We start from the raw sequence: 22743 nt of genomic DNA, 5'->3' as shown, positions 1-22743 counted from the left end.
GCTTTCTCTTTGGTTTTCAACCAACATTCTATAATTCTAAAAGTGAGAGAACACTTCACTTTTCTCTTTCATGAAATAGATCCACACCTTCCTTATGTGGTCATCAATGAAAGATACAAGTAACAACATCCTCCCATTGATGCCGCCTTTGTTTGAGTGCACCACATCAAGTGCTCTCTTACTTATGTTTCTATCATGTGAAAGTACATTCTTTGTTTACTTTTCAAATTGACATGCTTCATATACTTTATGCGTTTCATCCACCTTAGACTTTGGCAAACCTAACAAGCTCTAAATTCTGCATAGACTTCAATCACTACTCATTCACATGAGCAATACGTTTGTGCTAGATACCTATATTGACCACAACACTTACACCTTGTGCAAACATAGTAGCTTTCACCTCAGGCATGCTTACATCCAAAGTAAACATTATGCCCACTCTTTTTTCCTTTGAAACCAAACAACATTTGTTTTTAAATTCCTCAACATAGTAGCCCTCAAGGTTAAAGCATACCTGCTGCTGCAAACCATGATCAACCACCATCTGCCCAACAGAAATCAACTTCTTTGTTATGTTAGGCACATGAAGAACATTAGCCAAGTACCTCATCTTGCCATCTTGCGTAGCCAATGACACATTCTCAATGAGCAATAGGATGAGCCGTGTCATCCCCCGTCTCTACATAACCTAGTTTTTCTAGATTTTTGACATCTCTAAACTATGACAAGTCATGTGGTTAGAGGCTCGCGAATCCACATACCATACATCATCACCGTTTGTGGATACATCTACAATCACTAGATTTAACATGTGTTGCATATAACAAACAAATGTTCACATCTATCTTCAACCTGTTTGCTTGAAAAGATGCATAATTGTTTCACTGCAACTTACCACTTTTTATGTCACTTTGCCTCTTATGGCATTCTACTGCAAAGTAACCTGGTTCATAAAAGAAATCCTTTGAAACTCATCTTCTCGATTACTTTCTTTGCCCAATTTTTCCATTACATCATCCTCTTTCGCTCCCCCTACCTTGAGACTACTCTCTTCCACCTAATGTGTGTTTGTTGTTTGTGAATCATTGGACTATTGCTATGTCCATACCTTTGATTTCCAAAACTACCACCACTTGGCCTTGGCATCGTGATCTCTACCTCTACCTCTACTTGAGTAGAAGACCTATTATGAAGTGTTCTTGCTTTGGGAGGAACAATCTTCATCCAAAGACTTCTCTTCTATGATTAACATAGATACCAAATCCCAAAAGTTGGGAACATTCTCTCTTATAGCAATAGAGGTCTTGAATAGCTTGTATTCTTTGCCAAGCCTATTCAAACATACACTCACCAAGTCATCGTCTTCCATTGCGACATTATTATATCCAAGGGATTTGACAATTCCCTTGATCTTCAATGTATACTCATTGATAGACATGTTCCTATATATGTAGCTCTTGTTTTAGCTGCATTTTCCTTACCTTTGTGTTTGTTTAGAACATCTTTACCAAGTTTTATCATGCAACTGTTAGGAGTGTTAGCATCCTATATATGCTCTATCATAGTGTTTGTTACACTGATTGTTGAAAGCCAATACATGACTTTTCTTGCATCCTGGTTCTAGTCTTTCAATGCCTTTATCTCTGGTGGAGCTACGTTCTCTTCGTCAAGAAATTCTAGAGGCTCCTCATTGTCTCTTTCAACATAGTCCCAAAATCCTTTTCCCATCAAGAAATTTGTCATTCTGAACTTCCACGTATGGAAGTTATTCTTGTCAAGATTCTCACTTACAATATGGTTGATATTATTAGATATCTTTGCTTTACAACAACCAAAAAACTGCAAACAAAAAAATTATGTATGCAACCTACAACACAACAATATCTGTAGTAGCCCCTTCTTGCGGTACTTCTGTACAATTTGCATGTCATAACACATGACTAGAGTATATGTACATACACCCGCAATATATATATATGCAATCTCTGTCTAGAAACCCAAAATGCACTGTTGCACTGCAAATAACCAGAGTTCGGACAAAAATAGTTCCAAACCGAAATTTTTCAAAAGTGTCTGAAAACACCTTGTAGTGGTCAAACGGACGGCCAAAACGCAGCCAAAATGCAAATCTAGCCCCGTAAAATTTCAAAAAGTACTACGTACCAAACAAGCACCTTCATGCTAATACAGAGCTACCCAGGGAATGTCGTACCTAAACAAAAAAAGGATAGAGATGATGATGTTCTTACATGTGTACCACTTCCTTTGCCTTCATAGAGCTTACTTTGCTTGCCACTCAGCTCGTTAGCTTGAACTAGGCTCTAATACCATGAAAATATTGGAAGAGGAGAGAGATCTTGAGCTCTTGCAAGCGCGCACACACACAAAACTCACAACAATGGATAACACACACAAAGATGGAAGGTTGAAATCTTCTTCTTCCTCTTTCTCTCAAAAGAAGGCTACAAAAGATCAATGAAAACCCGATACTACATTATTATATACAAGTGGCCCATAATGTGAGCTGGCGAGAGACGTATGCCATAACTCGATTGGACTAGGTAGGGATAGTCCAATTGTAGAATCACTAACGAAGATCCATCGTGTCAACTACCAAATATACCAGTGGTGTAAATGTGGAATAGTTACCCAGACACATCATGAGTGTCAGCTCATGTTGAGCTTGTCATCTCCAACAAGATCAAAACAAGGCCGCATTCACAATGATGGAGAGACATGTTTACCTATCGGGCCCTTCAAACTAATCAATGCCCCTACCACATTCCAGTGGCTAATGTGTACATCTCTTTCAAAGATTATCTACATAAGTAATTAAAAGTTTTTATTAACAATTTATGTGCTCACTCCAAGTGGAAACACCACCGTTTGCTTGAGAAAAGTATTACAAAGGTGCCGATTGTATGTAATATATTTTTGAACCCATTCAAAGTCCAATTTTAGGTTAACCAATTATCTTTCTTAAGAAAAGTATTACAAAGGTGCCAGTTGTATGGAATATATCTTTGAACGCATTGAAATCCCAATATTAGGTGAAGCATGGTATTATATTGGAACACATTGTGTCTAAAAATGGTATCCCCACAAATGAGAGAAAAGTGAATTTGATTTAGGAACTTCCACCATCCATAAATTTCAAGGAAGTACAAAGGTTTATGGGACATGTTAAGTACTATAGAAGGTCATACTAACCTATGTAGACATTGCATGACCATTGCTTAGATTGCTTGGCTTTTGAATGGATTGAGGAATGTCAACAAGCATATGATGAACTTAAGAAAACCCTAGCAAGTGCTCCGAACTTAAGATCCCCTAATTGGGACATAATCTTCTAAAAAACATACCATTGGAGCTTTAGATGTATTAGTTTATTGTTTTCTATTTGGTTTTAAAGTTTGTTACATTCTAATTTCATATCTTGAGGAAAAGCCCTGGTTTTTGCATGACTTTCAAGTCCATAGACATAGATTTCATTGTATTGAATCAAGAAATAGCTTAGAGACTGTGATTAAGAGCAAAATCCACTCCAAAAACATAAGCATTGAGCTGCATTAGGTATAGATTAGACTAGAATAATAAATTTTGGTTCACGTATTTCATAATTTTTTCATGACTTGTTGGAATTAGTGTTGTTAGAATTAGTAACGCAATTTACTATCTGAGCAATCACTAATGTGATCACTTAGCTCACACAAGCGTGCCAAGCCTACACAAGTCGTCTCCTAACCATTTGACCACTTTCCTCATAAGGCTTTACATAATAGATCACATCTATCACCCACAGAAACAACACAAGTGGAGCATTGAGTAAATGCTTTTCCAAACAAGTATCTCCCATCCTCAAACTAGCTTTATTTGTCAAGATACAATGAGAGGCAAATAAAGTACCCCGGAATAAAAACCCTGCAATACATCCACCAATTCTCAAGGAAGAATTTTACCAATCGTGTGGAGCTTTGATTTCAAAAGTTGTTGGGCTTGGGTGCGCTCTAGCTTTATGACAAATCCTACCATTTTGCATGCAAAAGTGACAAGATGTGTGCTCATCACAGTTGCAAATGATGAATAATACTACACACATGCAGTGAAAACATCTACAGTTAGAACCAGTTAGAAATCGGATAATCTCGAAAGCTCCTGAGATAATTATCCATGTCTTTCTTAGTCTTGGCCCAGTTCCTCTCATACACAAGCTGATCCGGAGTCTTCCTTTTGGACTATCATAAAACACAACAAAATGCAGTCTGTGTTGATTGGAACTCTCTCTCTCTCTCTCTCCACTCGCATATTAGCTAGCTAGTTTGTTTTTTCAACCTTTTCAATTTTGTTTTTTTAACATGATCAAGTATTTCTCATCGAGACATGTACTATTTGTCGGTCTCAAAAGGTCATTAAGGTCATTTGTAGACATTATTTCTTTCCTTCTGTCTCCCCCTATTTTCCCATGACACCATTCTGTCATGGATTCATTGTAATACTTTTGGGTCTCATAGACCCTTTGGTCTTTTGTAGATGTTAGTCTCTCTCTCTCTCTCTCTCTCTCTCTCTCTCTCTCTCTCTGCCCCATGCACCCAGGGGGTCACAAGAGAGGGCCACATCCCCAACCCCCAAAGCACCCCGAACTTCTACCTGTCAGCTACAGATCCCAGACATTCTTTGACAACATGGAGAGCTCCCAACCCAGGCAAGAGATATTACTACAGCCCTCCGATCTGCGTTGGAGGATGGCATCATTAGATGAGTCTTGCTATACTATCTCCTGTTCATCTCCACACAGTAAAATATTGTATCAGCCATCTGGCTCTCACAGCACTGTTAGCTAGTCTCTCCTTTTTTCCATGCCTCAGTATATTCATTGATTCATTGTACTATTTTTTGGTCTCATAGACCCCTGGGGTCTGTCTTCTGAATACATCATCTGGGGCGTGGTGGCTTTATATGAGGTAATGAGTCTGGCAAAGTAGGGCACCATGGGGGCTCTCAAAGGATATCTACTGGAGTCAAACACAGCTTCCCACTCTCCACACACTACTGGAGTCAAACACAGCTGCCCACTCTCCATACACTATTTGGATGTGATCTCACTCTGGACAGATTTGGGGGTGCAAGCTCATGCCTGGCTCATGCAGGGGTGCCCATTCTACTATATGGAGATGACATTGTTCTCATCTCAGCCTCTACAGAGCATGCTCACAAAAAAAACTTGTTCCAAGCGTACGAAATGTTTCTAGGGCGAAACAAATTTCAAGTTCTTGGAAAATGGCATTTCGTTTGATTTGGGGAAGGGGGGAAATTAACGTTCTTTTTCCCAATTTTGCCATGTTTTGCTCCTTCGCGCATGTTGTGTTGGTCGTACATAAACTCCTGCACTCTCTCTCTCTCTCTCGCTCTCTCTCTCTCTCTCCCCCAACAACAAACAATTTTATCAAATTTATCTAACTCGTTAAATTTTTGCCAAGTTACCCCTAAAAACACAATTTCTTCCCAATTATCCCATTTCCCTCAATTTCCCCAATTTCTCCCAATTTGCCCACTTCCCCCTAATTTGCCTAATTTTCCCACCCAAATTTTCCCAATTGCAGAGGCTCTAGAGGGCATTCAAATATACGACGATCAATGCATTTGTACTATATGGGGACAATATTCACTCTCATAGCCACATGGGCTCGTATACAGGACCATCCAGGTCTGCGCCAGTAAAGCGCGCTGTTTTCATGAGGGAGTGGGATCATAGGATCTTTTTCTCCTCCACCCCCACAAGACTCTTGTTGGCACCATTCTGCCCCAGATTGGTTGAGATCACCATACATTTCGGGATGAGGATTCCTTGCATGGTCTACTCATACCTAAAAGGAGTCTCTTTTTTGCAAATTTTAAATTTAAAAAAAACAACAACATTTGTTCCCATCTCCCCAAATTGCCCAATTTCCCGTAATGTGCTTGATTTCCCCACCCAATTTTCCCAATTGTCCCTCTCTCTCTCTAAATTTCCCCCAATTGCTTCAATTCACCCAATTTTTCCAATTTCCCCCAATTTCTCCTAATTTGCCTAATTTTCTCCACCCTTTTTTTTCCAATTGCCCCCATCTCCTTCTTAATTAAACAATTTTAGCATTTAAAGGAGCAATTTGCCCATAATGCTGAATATGTTTTTAAGTGGATTCCATAATTTTAAAAAATTTTGTAGTTGAAAATATTGCTTTTTTCGAAACCCACGGTTCCTTAACCAGGGGATGAAACCTTTCGAAAAACCTCGAAACATTTCTTGTGACTATGCTACAAAGGGTTGCGGAGACATTTAGATGCACTACAAAGGGGTTATGAACACGTTTCTTCTGACTATGCTATGAAGGGGTTGCGATGCACTATAGAGGTTTGATGACAAAAGAGACCTTATGGTCAATCTCAGCAAAACCAAGGTCATGGTCTTAGACAATCATATTTGGTTACATCTAGCCCATCTTTCTCATACAGGGTAGCCCTGGTGAAGATTGTTTCATCTTATGTGGACCTTGGGGTTACTTTTACACACCCAATCTTTTCCATGAGACCAGCTGCAGATGCATGTTTGGTGAGAGGATACGCAACCCTAGCCCACCTAAAGAGGCACCACACCAAATGTTGATACCTTGCTGCACCCAACAGCAATGTATAGGCCCCCTTCTGGAACCAGATCTCAATGCGGCAACATGGATGAGCATAGAGAGACTCCAGGTGATGATGCTCTCATGTATGATCAAGATTAAGCCAGCTGTGCCACATGAGATCATGCTCCCTTTGGTCATAGATGCCTCTTTCAAACCATTACTTACATTCATCATGTATACACATGGGTGTCAGCACCAGCGCTCACCATGAAACCTTAGTTTTACAGAGTATTTTTGGGACATGGGTTCATTGATGGCCACAGTACCTACAGATGCACGTGTCACATGCCCTAGGGATAGCGATCGGCCAGCTGATGGCATCTTCTCATCACTGTAGGGTTAAGTCTGGCAAAGCCAAGGGCATCCCACGAGATGCACATACGCAGAGTACTGGTGAGGTGGAGGACGAGGAGTACTATTGGTTCAGATGCCCACCCTATTCTAAGATCTGAGGGAAATTTCATTGTCTCTACCAGAACGGATTCAGACGCCTCTCACAGATCATGCAGTATGAGCAGAGATATTTAGGCATGTATTTACACAAGCTTCGCCGTCATAGAGATGTCATGCTGAGGCAGCACTCCGATAAACAGACCCAATCAAGGCGCATCCTGGACCTCCATTCTTTGGGTCACAACCACCGATTATAAGGGCCGGACAGGTGCAGCAGCGGGACCAACCTGGTTCACAACAGCCTACAGGGATGTGTGATCCTCTACCCCAACGTACATGGGAGTGTACACGATCCCTTCTAAGAGCCACATGCCCCAGATCTAAAAGGCCTCATCCCTCCACCCGGCAGGTGCAAATTTGAGACATCCTGCCACGACATTGCAAGCTCCCATCAGAGCGGGGAGATGCTAAGATTTCTTTGTAGTACGAACATCCAAGCACAATAAAGTATGTATGCACAAGCCCTAGGACTCAAGCACAATAAAGTGCTTGACTGAGATTATGTATGCACAAGCCCTAGGACTCAAGCACACATAATTCTGCTCCTGCTTACTGCTGAAACTATAAAAGAATGAGATTATTTATGAAAGGGATGAGGGGCTGCTTATATGTGATCACCCAGATGGTACTACAAAAGAGACATGTCCCGATTGCCCACAATAGTGGTTGAGGCTGCATAGCCATGGCCAGCTTGAGAAACCCAACTTGAGGCCGATGCCAAAAGTTTGAAAAAGTGTGGCGTCCTACATGGTTTGAGTACTTCCGATTGGAGCGCACCTTGATGGTTCTACTCTTGCTCTCTTGCTCCCACTCCCTCACTGGAGTTTCACTCAAAGATGGGACAATAAAATGGCATTTTCAAAGTTTATGGCTCTATTCACCAAGCATGTTTGCGAATTTGGGGCTTAGAGGACCATGGCACCTCCCATTTCTAGGGGCTCCACAGTTCCTCCGCTCACATCTACATTTAATCGGCCCATTTTTTCCCAAAGCTCCTCGCTCGAGGTAGATTCGAAGGAGTCTTGCCTTCTTAACATTAGGGAAGCACTCGGTTTGGTAATGAAGCCAATAGCTTGGAATTGATGGAAAAATAGTGCTAAGCCCAAGGCTAGTCCCTGTCAACACTACCAAATATGTTTAAGACACAAGCTTACTATAGCCTATGCCAAAATAAGTGTCATTGGGTCTTGCCGTAGAGCCGCAAATGCCACTTCCCGATGTGGGTGTACTAGCCTGTCCGTCACGTCCTCACTCCATTGTCACACGAGAATGCTTCCATGGCTATGGGGTGTGCAGGTAGAGCTTCAATCACCTTGATGGAGGTGAGAAGAAAGTTGCCTACATTATGGATCAATCATACAAGAGGTCGATAGAGAGGAGAAGCTCCTTCAAGATAGATCCTACAATCAAACCTATTTAGGCAAGCAAGATTCAATAGAACACAAGAACAGGGTAGGGAGAAGAGGAAGAGCTCACTAGTATTCTATTGCAAGGGAATAAATGTGTACTACTTAATGTCAAAAATGACTTATATAGAAATAACTAGCTTTCTTACTAGGCCAAACAAAATTTTAAAAACTTGGTACATGGCCACTAGTTCTAGTCTTAAGCAAGATGTATACAAAGCTTGTGACTTCCCTATTTGGCATTAAGCTCCAGGTAAGGCCACTTCATAGATTTCAACACCGTCTTACAAGGAATGGGCGTCTGTTACATGGGGTTAAGATGGAGAAGCACCTTAGAGTACGAGGACAAGTGGACGAAACCATATTAACCAGCAAAGTGGTTAACAAGCACATTCTCCACCTCTTCATTTCGGACCCTGCCACTACCCATACCATTATCTTGGGGAGGACTATGTAAATCAATTACTTGGACAATTCACAAGAAGATTGATCATTCCAATCCTGGTCTAGCAGGAACTAATGTATGGGAGACTTGGTGTTACTACAACGTAAGCTATGTCTCTAGACACCTCTGGAATTCCAGCTCGGTGGTGAGCCTCAAGGCTCTATGGTTGGGCAATGAGCTAGATGCCAAGCTCCTAAGGTTCATCGGTTAGAAAGCTAACCATGCCATCCACACAAAGGTGATCGAAACAATGCTATTGATTACCTCAACGGTCTCCCTGGTTAATTCTCCATATGTCAAATTTCCATGTCCTCATGCTAGGAGCTGCTTCTTACCAACTCTCCTTCAGCCTAAAAACTTATTGCACACCACTACCGACTCCTAGTGTCACATGCATCAGGCCTCACAGAATGCATCACACTCCAAGTAAGTTTTCTGACATGACTCGTGAGGTAATACCTTAAACACATCCTCTACCAAAAGTTTTTTCCAGCTTTTGATATGAGCGAATTTTCAAATCATAATTGTTTGACTAAACGTTGAACTCTCGGCTCAAATTTAGGAAATATCGCCAATGAGTATGTAGCTGAACGATGAGGGCTTGTGACTTGGGGAGGGGATGCCCCGGGTTCAAATCCCTAGAGGTCCCCATCGGTATGTGGCAGCTTTGCAACCACAAGTTGTATTGCCTTTGGGTGGAAAGACCAAGCCGGCTTTGGACGCGTACCAAACCTTGATACTAAGGAAAAATCTCTTCATCAAAAAAAGGGGGGGCAAAATCAAGCATCATGAACAAATTTCTACTTTCTTTTTTAAAGTATTTTTTTTTCAAAAAGAGACTTCTTTCAACCACTGAGGAGCATCATGATGCCATGTAAGACCTGTGGTACTAGAGGAAAAGAAGATGCCATGGTCCCACTCCCGCATAAATATCACGCGCTTCGCCTGCGCAAAACGAGAGGGCCCCTGAATGCGAGCCCAAGTAGCCATAAGAGTATGGATGATATCAGCCCATATAGTACTAAATTCTAATGCACTGAGATCCAAAAATCTGGACACCCTCAATAGCCTCCGTGCATCTAGCTCTCCAAATCTGCCATGCTCTAATACTAGCAACAATCTCCCAACTGGTGTCAATCCTCTATCTGGGGGGGGGTGTATAATCAAAGTGAGGAACATCCTGCAATAAACCATGCTGGGCAATACCTCTACGAATGAAAATAGTAGAATTCGTACCACTGCCCTCATAAGAAAGCTGCGGACAGGACTGGGAGAGCCAAGCAACCGCCCCCCAAGTCACATGCATGGCTCGGCCACTCAATTTGCCCATAAGTTAGGCTACAAAACCCCAAATCTGCTGTGCAGTGCTGCATCCCCATAAACAATGTTGTACAGTCTCGGAATCTGCCGCACACCTAGGACAAGAAGGTGCTACACCGAAAACCGATATCCACTGATTGGTGGGGAGACCACCTTGTAAGAATAACCAAAAGAAATGAGAGATTTGGCTCCTTCTATATGAGTGCCAAAGTCTATGCCAATTTCTGCGCTGTATCATTGGAGAAATATCATAGCTCTCCCAATGAGGCCTGAGAGTAGGGATCCTATGCATATGTCGAGTGAGGAGAAGCCTAGCATTCCGGACAGTGAAACTGAAAAAAGGAGGAAGGCTTTTCAAAGGATCGAAGGCATCAATCCACTCCCTCTCCTGGATCCCACTGAAGATATCTCATAGGACTGCCACCATATAACCACAAACACCAAGAGCCATGAATCACTATCTGAGGAGAAGGGTCAATGAATCAATGCTTCCCCGAACGACCAACAATCCTCACTGGACTAAGCCTAGTATCTGAATGATCTCCTCCATACTACATCTCCTCAATCTCTCTCCAGGCATGATAGAGTAAATGATGCAATCTGTAGCCCCCTGGCCCGGGAGAGCAATGACCTGCAGAGGTATGCCTATCCTCAAAAAAACTCCCAGCCAACTCGGATGATAGTCTCTGTAAAAGGTCCCAGATAGCCACTCATGCGGAATAGCTGCATCAATCTGATCAACACGAATGCGAGAGCCCCTATGATGTTGAATGGATGCAGCTCTCCGATCCTCCGGAAGACTCTTAAAGGTCTTCCAAGCAAGACCTGTGTATGCACATCTCTCCCATCCTGACCACTGCATATAACGAGATGCACCAAGTGGCCGACCAGCCTCATCCCTAATGAGCTCATTCCACATAATAGGTTGTCGGTCAGCCTCATCCAAAGACCTAGAAAGCCTTTGTCGCAAAAAAGATCTCATGCTTCTCCATGCTCTGACAATGGCAATAAGAGGGGAAGATGGTGCCCTGATATCAGCCTCTGTGAACAAAAAACATGTGTTGGGCATCCAGTCTCTCCCGACCCTGGGTGTACATCCGGAAATCTAAGACAAGAAAAAATCCTTCCAAGGCTCAGTGCCTGGTAGGAAACCTCTGACCACATGTTTGCAAAGCAACGCCCTGCACTGAACATCCGGATCGATAATATTCAAGCCCCCCTCTCGTTTGGGCTGAATAACTGTGAGCCAAGTTACCCTGGCACGAGTGTCTGAGGCGCCATCCAAACCCGACCAGAGAAAATTGCGGATCAATCTCCTCAATTGGCCAATGCATGCACGAGAGAAGCACCAACAAGAGGCAATAAACCAAGCTAAGGCAAGCAATACCTGATTAGCCACCCAAGCTTTGGAAGCTAAATCTAATCTCCTGGAACTCCAATGAAGGAGCTTCTTCCGAATACTCATAAGTATTGGAGCAAACTGTTGTGCAAGAGAAATATCAATCCCAACTTGGCATCCCAAATATCTAGCAGTGCATCCTCTGCTGATCCAAGTAAAACCAAGCTCTGCACCCTAAGCAACTCTTGTGGATCACTAACCCAAAAACCAACAGATTTGTGCCAATTAATGAGTGCCCCTACCAAACAGAACTCCTCTAGTGCTACCCGGAAGGAACATAAGCATATATGTGAAGCCTCCAAGAACATGGCTCTGTCATCAGCTAACTCAGAGTCAACCAATTCCTCTTGACTACGAAGAGGCAACCTCAATCCCGAAATACCAGCAGTGGAGTGGAGAAAGATGCTCATGGCCTCTGTAACTATGATATATAATAATGGGGCTAAAGGGCAGCCCTGCCGTACTGAGCGAGAAATCTGAAACCGTTCTCCTCTATCACCGCAAGCAAAACCTCTACTGCGGGCATCACGATACATGCATGAAACTCCCTTGATCCATCTCTGAGAGAAGCCCATATGGCTAAGAGTACCCTCAAGGAAGTCCCAATCCACTCTATCATAGGCCTTCTCAAAATCCAAGAGCAGAATGGCTAAGGGCTGATTGCTCACTTTAGCCCATTTGACGGCCTCCCAAAACGAGAAAATGTTATCAAAGATGCTCCTACCGTGTAAGAATACATTTTGAGTATCATGAATGACATCCTGCAAAATTGGCTGCAATCTAATGCTCACTGCCTTAGCAAGAATCTTATAGGCAATCCCAAGTAAGGTGATAGGTCTCCACTGGCCAATCAATGCCTTATCCCCGCTCTTAGGAATAAGATAAATAAGCCCGAGAGAGAGAGAGAGAGAGAGAGAGAGAGAGAGAGAGAGAAATGAAAAAAAAAAAAGGGGAGAGGCCATCCTCCCCTGGACACTTACCATGAGGTAAGGCATGAAGAGCATGACTGAAGTCCTGCATAGAAAAAGGGGCGTCCAGAGCGGCACACATCTCCATAGTGATCAAATGTGGCAATGCATTCCAAACCTTCCTCTGTGCCCTGTGTCTCAAATCAGAGTGCGGCTCAGCACTAAGAAGCTGGCGATAGAAATCAGTGGCAATCTGTCTAACCATAAGAGGATCTTGGACAATCTCTAGCAATGTGACCCTGTCGACGACAAATCCGACACTGGTCAGGTCTGCCTACAATCTCCATCCTCTAGCGGAAATGAGATCCGTCAAGTCTCTAAAGCATAACATGATCATCAGTAATCGATGGATCAGGAACAAGCACAAGGACCCGGGGTACACCATCAAGTGTGGCGGTAACAACCGCGGAAGCTGAGACAGGAGAGCCCGGAAGGACTGGCACCTCTAGAACCTGGCCAAATAATGCCCCTATGGAAGCTAAAAGCTTCCAATAGGACCGAGGAAGAGCAGGGAATCGTAGTGAGACCGGGGTAAGGCGCTGATCCTCCGTCATTGGATCAAAGCCCACCTGGTACTGAAAGAAGAAAATCTTCCTAGGACCAAGAGGGAAGGGGCTGCCAGCCAAAACTTGAGAAGTAGCTTCTCAAGAATGAAAGTCCACCTGGAAGAAGCCTCGACCAAGCAAACGAGTATCCTAAAAGTGCACAATCAACTCCGAAGGGAGAGCTGCTAGAAGCCATTCATCACGGGCCTGCGAACGAGAGGGGTGGGAACCATAAACTCTCGCAACAAGGGTGGTCTGGACCTCAAGGCCAATGTCGTGCTAAAGAGAGGTGAGCTCGTCTTGTGAAAAATTGATGATTCTCCCGGCCAATGGGGGTGACGAAAGATTGGCTATGGCAGAAGAAGCCATAAAGCCAATCAAGAAAAGTGGGCAGCCGACTTGAATCCAGATAAAATTGCTGCTGAAAAAGAGGCGGGTGCAGAAGAAGGGGGGCAGAGGTGGGAGCAAAAGAGCGGGAGCAGAAGGGTGGGAGCAGCTGGGGTAGCAAAGGCAGTGGGGCAGGCGGGTACTGCAGATGGGCAGGGGGGCAGCAGACTCCAGAGGGGCAGGCGGGGGCAGCAGATGGGGAGGCGGGGGTAGCAAAAGGGCTGGCGGGGGCTGAAGAAAGGCAGGCGAAGGCAGCAGAGGGGCAGGCGGGGGGGCAGCAGAAGGCAGCGGGGGCTGTAGAAGGGCAGGCGAGGGCAGCAGAGGGGCAGGTGGGGGGTTGCAGAGGGGCAGGCGAGGGCAGCAGAGGGGCAGGCGGAGGCAGCAGTGGGCAGGCGGGGGCAGGACAAAGCAGCGCAAGCTCTACTTTTAAATTTGATTCAAGTAAGAATCTAACCTAGATCCTTTTGTGAGATTCAAGAAAACATATATTTCCATTCTAACTATCGAGCACTAGTAAAGTGGTAAGGGTTTTCTTAGTTGATTCACATTGTTAAATTAACCACTACTAGAAGCTCAAGAATATATCTAAAAGCACACGTGTTATTCATCAGAAAGATATGTTTCCTCTCATTTACACAGTTGAAATGTATAAAACTAGTCCGTGAAGAAACGGGTTCGCTTTAGTTCACCGCCCCTTCACTATAAATTTCACCTGATATCACCCTTCGTTAGCTACCTAATAGCTAGTTACGAGTTACCTAAGAAGAAGGGCTAGTATCTAAGAACAGTAAGAAATACACATAACGCCCATGCTCAGTGTTCACCATATCCCCCTCTTTTTTTTTCCTATATACAGCTGACATATGTGTGTGTTCATACCCAACCCTAGCCCTCTACACACCCAAGCACATACTTTTTGCCATGGGCCTGTTTTTATAACTTCTCACACATATTTGAGAAAACTCTGACAGTAAAATTATTCAACTTTTGCATTAACGAAAAAGATAATTCTACCTGTGGAATAACGGTAAAAGTAGTTCCATCATCATGGACAAGCAAAATCTCTTGACTCCTATCTCGATTCACACCACCTGGTACAGTCAACTGTAACATTCCTTAAAAAATCAGAAAAAGACTCAAAAAGCTCTCTCTCTCTCTCTCTCTCTCTCTCTCTCTCTCTCTCTCTCTCTCTCTCGGCGTTTGTTTCATGAGTCCTCCCCTGCTTTGGCCATCACTTCTACAAAGGTCTGGGGTAGTTATGCAGCATCTCTATATACAGTTCCTGGACAGACACCTTTTCCTGACCCGCCAGCACCATGCCCACAGACAGGTACTTTCTTTACCACAGAGATGGTAAGGAAGGCCATTGATAGGATGAAGACTGGGAGAGCATATGATCATGATGGATTGGTCGCTGAGCACTTTATTCATGCGAGAGACATGCTGGCGGAGCTTCTAGCAATGATGTTCAATCGTGCTATGTGTGAAGGCTTCCCAAGACTTGGAGTATGTCCACCATCGTGCCTATCTTCAAGTCAGGGGACCCTATGGAGCCAGGGAATTATCGCACTATTATGATTGGTCACACACTAGCACGATTGTATGCATCCATTCTTGAGCAGCAGTTGAGTAGATGGGCAGAGAGAGAGCGCATTCGAGCAGAGGGACAGGCAGGGTTCAGGAGAGGTTTCTCTACTCTTGACCACATCTTGACTCTGCGAGCCATTATTGAGGAGGGCAGGTCGCATGGGCGATGGATTTATTGTAGCTTTGTGGACTTCCAAAAAGCATTTGATACAGTGCCCAGAGCCAGATTGATGAGGCGATTACAGAGGATGGGGATACCCACAGAGCTCATATGGGGGATTATGGCTTTATGTAGATCAGTTTTGCAGGACAGGTACGCACCCCAGAGGGGGTCTCTACTTTGGTTCACTCCACTATAGGAGTGAAGCAAGGTTGCCCGTTATCTCCTTCATTGTTTGGTATGTATGTGGATGAGGCTTCTGACTACATTGACAGATTGGGGGACAGAGGAGCCCAGCTAGCAGGTACATGGATCCCACTATTGTTATATGCGATGATATTGTGTTGATCTCTGACTCCCCTGAGGGTATGCAGCGTCATCTGGATGCTTTACATGAGTTTGCACATGATAGTGGATTGTCTGTCAACCTTGGCAAAACCAAGGTTATGGTGTTTAACACCACGCCACAGTGGGTTAGGCGACCAGCTCCCACATTTACATATGGGCTAGAATTGTGGAGTATACAGATGCATATACATATCTGTAATATTCAGTGGGCCAGTGTTTTCGATGAGGAGAGCAGCAGAGACTAGATTGACTAGAGCACATGCAGCCCTGGGTGGTTTGGAGGGGATGTGTTCAAGGTTCAGTTTCAGGAACCTCGAACGAAACTTTGGCTTTTTGACACTCCAGTGTCATCAGCTATGCTTTATGGAGTGCAGATATGGGGACCTTCAGTGGGCCATCACAGCGCAGGCGGGTGGAGAGGTACGGAGAGGCCTTTGGTATCTATGATTGCTAGGATTATTAGAGCCAAGGCCGTGGTACCTCATGAGATTATTCGAGCAGAGCTGGCGGCTGCCCCTCTGGTGATTGAGGCTCTTACGAGATCAGTCTCCTACATACATGGCTTGTGGGATCTCCCCCGAGACATTGTATCAGATCCACCATGATGTAACTTTTTGGTCTCATAGGTCATTATGGCCTTTTGAAGACGTTAATATAACATTTCATTTCTCTCTCTAGGAGAGTCACCCTATACGCCACTATATGATGATATCATGAGGTTTGCTAGCATGGGAGACATATTACTATTGGGAGACTTTAATGCACATACAGGCACAGAACAGACAGAGCTGTATGATACTCATGAGGCTATGTACCGGGAGATCACGGCAGAGGATGTAGGGTTGCAGAGATCAGCACAAGATGAGGGGGAGATTACAGATTATGGCACAGGCATTTTCTCACACTTGGGAGTGCACATGGGTTGGTCATATACAATGGCCTATCAAGATGGTAGGGATCAGATGCTCTCACATGCTGGAACTCTAAAGGGGGAGCGAACACAGTGGACTACTTGATGGGATCTCCTTCATTGATACCTGATGTGCGGGATTTCACGATTTCCAGTCGGCCCATTAGCATAGCAGCCGATCATGCATACCTGAGTTTCACACTAATAGGTAGATCCCCGAGAGATGGGCCAGCCACTCATCTACCTAGGTACCCAAGATATCAGTTTACACGTGAGACAGTTCAGGTTTACCGAGATGCAGTATCTGATGGCTTGTTTGCATTAGACCCGCATAGCCCTCTGGAAAGGATTACGAGAGGATTGGCAGGTGTACTACATGCATCCGCCTCATATGCGTTTCCCTGCACTATGATCCCTCCCCCCCCCCTCCCCCCCGCAGCACTGCCCCACAAAAAGCAGTTGGTATGATGATGAGTGTCGTGAGACACGGGCAAAGCTACAGCGTGAGATTGCCATTGGGACTCACACACACAGACACGCCAAGATAATCTTTCGGCGTCTTGTGCGGAGGAAGAAACTAGCCTACCTGGCTAAGTTAGAGGAGATCTACCAACTCTTCTTGGGGAAGGACAGCAAGAGGGCATGGAAGATGTTTCAGGAGAGACAGCTTGGTACTCCGATTACTACACCTGAGGCATGGCATGATTATGCTAGAGAGCTGTATGATGCACCAGGACAGCCCCCCACCCCTCCTCCACTGGGAGCTTGACCGGCTAGCAGCACCTTTTTTACTATGCAGATGGTGCTAGATGTGATAGACAGGTTACAGAAAGGAAAGGCACAAGATCATGATGGGCTACTTGGAGAGCACTTCTCATATGTGCGTGACAATTTGGCTCCGCTGATTGTACAGGTGTTTAATTGTGCCATTTGTGAGGGTTTTCCGGCAAGCTGGACATAACATACCATTGTACCACTCTTTAAGAATGGGGACCCCATGGTACCAGGCAACTACAGTACGATCATGATTGGTCATTACTTGGCCAAACTATATGGCTCTATATTGGAGTCGGAGCTGAGCCACTGGGCAAAGAGACACGGTCACCGAGCAAAGGGACAGGCTGGCTTCACGAGAGGCACTTCGGGCACTTATTGAAGAGGGCAGGGCACAAAAGAGAAGGATATATTGCTACTTTGTGGACTTATGCAAAGCCTTCGATACAGTACCACGTGCCAGGCTTATGCAAAGATTGCAAGACATTGAGGTACCTGAGGATATGCAGTGGGGATATATGCTTTGTATGAGTCTGTGACACGCAGAGTCCGAGCTCTAGGCGGACTATCTGATATGGTGACCAACACAATAGGGGTGAAGCAGGGATGCCCGCTATCACCCACCCCCACCCTCTTTGGACTGTACATGGATGTGGTCTCCAATTATGTAGAGAGATTGGGAGGCCCAGGGGCATGCCTGGAAGGGGTGTTGATACCCATCTTGTTATATGCAGATGATATTGTTCTAATCTCAGACTCTCCGGAGGGATTACAGAGACAGTTGAATGCATTACAAGCATTCTCTGCAGATAGAGATCTGACAGTGAACCTTGGGAAAACCAAGGTTATTGTGTTTCACACCACACAGGCATGGGTGACGAGATCAGAGTATCAATTCACTTTCCGAGGGGAGCCGGTTGAGTACGTCAAGTCATATGTCTATTTGGGAGTTACTTTCACAGGACCGCGTTTCTCCCTAAAAGAGGCAGCAGCAGCCACTCGCCAGATTAGCTCGTGTGCATGTAGCCTTGGGGGTACTTGAGAGGCAGTGTGCACACACACAGTTTCAGGAGCCGCACACCAAATTGTGGCTATTTGATACACTTTCACATCGACCCTCCTTTACGGAGCTCCAATTTGGGGGCCCAGCATACATCACAGATCTCAGAGAGGGATGGATGAGGGATGGAGGCATATGGAGAGACCACAAATTATGATGATTGCCTACATGATTCGGAGCAAATCATCGTACCACATGAGATTGTTCGGGCTGAGTTGGGTGCTGCACCAGTAGTGACCGAGGCCCTATTCCAAGCAGTTACCTTTTGACAGCGGCTATGGGAGCTCCCTCAACAGAGGTACTCCCGATTGGCATTGACCTCATCCATACACTTGGCAGAGGATGGAAATATTCATTGCTGGTATGCCCAGATGAGATCATGGTTTGACCTACATGGTTTGCAGATAGAGGCACTCCCACCCTTTCAGTACAGCTTGGATTGTCCATTTTTGGATCTCACCCACTTAGAGCAGAACCGCCTGATTAGGATGGATATCATCAGAGTGGACACAAAGAGGACATGGACTAGTCCCCTTGAGCCCTTAGGCACGAAAATGGCTCATTACAAGAGCCATTATCTGCACCTCACCAGATGGTTTTATCACCCGCCCAGCGTACATGGATGTACACCTATCACATCGGATACGTTGTGCCATTGGACACATCCGGACCTCATCACACCAGCTGCGGATTGAGACAGGGCGATATGTGCATCAGATCTCCGATGACCACATTTGTCAGCTATGCTACGAGGAGGCAGAGACAGAGGAGCACTACATTTGCCGATGTACAGTCTATTATGAGATCCGAGGGATATATCACTGCCTCTTTTGAGAGGGTTTTGGGCCGTTATGCAAGGTCATGGAGTTTGAGGATCAGAGATGCCTCGGATTATTCCTACTTGAGCTCAGGAGACACAGAGAGACCCTCTTGGCAGTCAAGAGACCGAGCCATGATGTACCTAGGCAGAGGATCCTGACAAATTTCTTCAGCACCAGCAACCTAGCCCACACACCTCCTGATACCTCCTCCATCGGGCAATCAGGACACCAGCCACGCTCCCAAGGAGTCACCATTGATAGAGCAGTCGTCTTAAGTCATGCTCGTCAGCCACGCCCACCAAGATCCCGACCACGGCATCCTCACCATCGCCAGATCAGAGCCATTATTGCTTGGCATCGGAGGCGCCTAACTCGCTTCTATGACCTCTCCATTCTAGACACCCCATGGCGGAGATATTTGATCTGAGGAGAGGGCAGCACTTCAACTGATCAGCATACATGGATTATATACATTTTCCAATATTTTCTACTCAGTATCATCTAGGAGTCTTACTTATAGTTCTTATAACTGTAAGATAGTCAGTTTATTGTACTTTTCAGTTTCATTTGGTTGTTCTCTTTGATGAGACACCAACTTCAGATGTACTCTCAATTTTGGTCATCTAGGAGTCTTACTTACAATTCTTATAACTGTAAGATAGTCATTTTATTGTACTTTTCAGTTTCATTTGGTTGTTCTCTTTGATGAGACACCAACTTGCGATGTACTCTCAATTTTGGTCTCATAGGCCATCATGGTCTCTTAGACACCCATGCTAGAGCTCCTAGGATGATTACCACTCCAGCCATATACTGTTGTACTCACTGTCACTTTTGTACTCCCCCATATTCATGTATTCATGTACCCCATTTTGACTAGTAGCATTAGCTTCCCACTCTCCCTAGTTGCTGCTTCCGGATGCTCCCTACTGATGTATTGTAGGGCTAGATACTTACCTTCAGTTCTTTCTTTTCTTTTCCAGACAATGTATCAAATGTCACATGGTTGTAACTTTGGTCTCATAGGTCACTTTGGCCTTTTGAAGACGTTAATATAACATTTCATTTCATCATCTCTCTCTCTCTGTCACCAATTGGCCGACCATTTGGTCCATTCCCACATTTTTGCGTCTCGTTCACTTGAGGCCAGGCCGGTGTCTCATGTGAAGAGGCCAGTATTTTTGCTGACATGGACGGGAGCCAGACTGGTGCCACCCGTGTGTTAGCAGGATGGTGTCGTATGGACAGGAGCCAGATCAGTGCCACCCGTGTATGACCTGGACTGTGTTCGATCCATGGGACTGTCACGCCATGGAAGAGCCAGTATTCGTGCCGTGTTTTACCTATGGGACTGTCACACCTAGGGAAACTCGTGCCTGGAACTGTGTCTTACCTATGGGACTGTCACTCCATAGGAAGACCAGGTTTTTATATGTTTTTATGTCGTGCCAGTTTTGTGCCGACAGATATTTTGTACATGTTCCATGAACGGGAGATATGTCCATGTTACTATTTGCACATGCACACATGATTTGCATGCTTGAAACTGTTTTCGCATGACATGTATTCGTGTGTTTGCCTGCTTGACGTGTTACTTACTGAGCGGGGACGCCTGCCAGTGAGTCGTGAAGTCTGCCCTGTATTCTGACAAGTTTCAGTGCATGTGAACAGGTGGTAAGTATATGGTACGTGTTGTTTTAATGTTATAAATTCTAACCCTTTGATTTATAAGGTTAGGGGTTCACACTTATTTAAAAGTGGGCACCCCCTTTGGGCACCCACTTTGGGGCCAAGGTGGGGAGCCTCACTTTTAAGTGAGTGTGGGGGTGGGCATGGTCACCTACCCCCACTAACCCCCCACATGCATTCGTGGGTATCACTAAAGCTAACTCCACATGAAATTTTATTAAAAGAAATCTCCCCTTCAAGCGTGTAGAATCCATCGCTTCTATTTTTCTTTTGCGTTGGTTCATCACCCTACGGTTTTTGCATCGTTTGCTGTTGGCTGCGCCTCCACTTCTACAGGCGGCTAGTGTTGACTTGAGGTGCGCTTCATACATAAGCTTTGCTGCAGGCGGCCATCTCCATACAGCATACGCTGCTCCCTCTACAGGCGAATCCCCTGGTCTTGCAGGCTGCGTGTTTACACCAGCAAACTGCCCTCTCTTTCATCTCCACAGGCGGCTGCTGCCATCTTCCCCTTACTGCTGCGCATACCCTCATACAGGTGGCTGCATCATCACAGGCTGCAGGCGGAAGGCCATGTTTCAGCCCCAACCACACTGCAGCCAGGCGCTTCTACTTCAGTGTTGGTGGCTGCGCTGGGCATTCAACAGGGCTGCCCACCTCTAAAATAACCGGCTGTGCGCCTGTTCTCCAGCCAGTAGCCCTCCACCCTCAGGCGACTGCATTCCCTTCCTTCTACGCAGCCCACCAAAGCAACTGGCTGCGTGTGTCCAACTCCCGCTGGCTGCGTGTGCATCACCAACCATTGGCATCTTGCTACCAGGACATTGTCCACCACCAGTAAGTTGTGCTCCTTCTCTCACAGCAGGCGGCTGTGCCCTTTGTGGTGGAACTTGTCTTGGTGATTCTACACGAGGCAACTATTACTTCAACAATGGTGGTTTCATCTTCTTCATACTTCGAGTATGGGTTTTCTATCAACCATCTACAAGTAAGTGATTTTCAGATTTGAGTAAAGTATTATATGTTTAAATCTGATAAGGGATTCATCCCTCTACGTCAACACCCGTTCGGTGCCGGGTTGTCCAAGCTTTATTGGAGAACCTCGGTCCAAAGGTGCTGAGATCGGGAGAGCCAGGCGTTAGTACGAGAGCGCCTGTCTGTGCGTGGTCTCGGAACACCAGTGTGGTGCTCTCCGCGGAGTCCAGTGAAAGCACAGGACCGCAGAGATTGGGCCACATTAGTGGTCGATCTGCTTCGAGCTTCTACATCGAAATTCGAGCTATTTGTTTGGTATTGTTTTCATATGTACATGGACATTATCTGGTTCTCAGAACCCATGGAGCATTGTATTCATTAAATACTCCCAAAAAATATATCATATATTGAGGGGGGGGTCGGCCCGTTCCGGCCCCAGTGCTGGTGTCCATTTTTCCATTTCTGCTCATTTAAATTCAAGTTGTTTTTAAGTTGTCCATTTCATATTTGTGGTTTTAAAGTTGTGCTATTAAGCGTGTGGGTGTCCAACGGAGTCTTTCCCACTTGACGGGATCGGTTTCATTGGTATCAGAGCACGGTTGTTTCCCTCTTCCTAGTGGGGAAACGAACCTGTGTACTGGACATCCCGCTTTTAGCAAACTTTGAACACAATGGACAGCCAAGGCAACCCTTTGGAAGTGCCAAATTCGAGGGGTCCCTCTAGTGCTTCTCGTGGGTCTGATGCCCTGCGAGGTAGACACAAACCTCTTGAAAGGGTTCTTGATAGTGAATCCAAGGGTCAACTGTCTCCAGGAAAGACAGTTATGC

At 45.1% G+C, this 22743-nt stretch overlaps 1 protein-coding gene across 2 annotated transcripts in view; it reads right to left on the bottom strand.

Moving 5' to 3' along the window:
• Positions 1-3853: 3853 nt before the first annotated feature.
• PTAC6 (plastid transcriptionally active 6) overlaps positions 3854-22743 on the bottom strand; it is a 114506-nt gene continuing 95616 nt past the window's right edge. The window contains exons 5-6 of one of the 2 annotated variants that reach the window (XM_086772425.1): positions 14606-14695; positions 3854-4238 (exon numbers count right to left, since the gene is read on the bottom strand). In XM_086772425.1, the coding sequence (XP_086628551.1) occupies positions 4122-4238; positions 14606-14695 (207 nt within the window). In that variant the 3' untranslated portion in view covers positions 3854-4121. Of the gene's footprint in view, positions 4239-14605; positions 14707-22743 lie in introns of both variants that reach the window. The other variant, XR_015261756.1, reaches the window with a different exon arrangement.

The sequence above is a fragment of the Cibotium barometz genome, chromosome 32 (genome assembly GCF_041138505.1).
Source record: "Cibotium barometz isolate CiBa-2024 chromosome 32, ASM4113850v1, whole genome shotgun sequence".
Lineage (NCBI taxonomy): Eukaryota > Viridiplantae > Streptophyta > Polypodiopsida > Cyatheales > Cibotiaceae > Cibotium > Cibotium barometz.
This window is presented reverse-complemented; position numbering and strand designations above follow the sequence as displayed.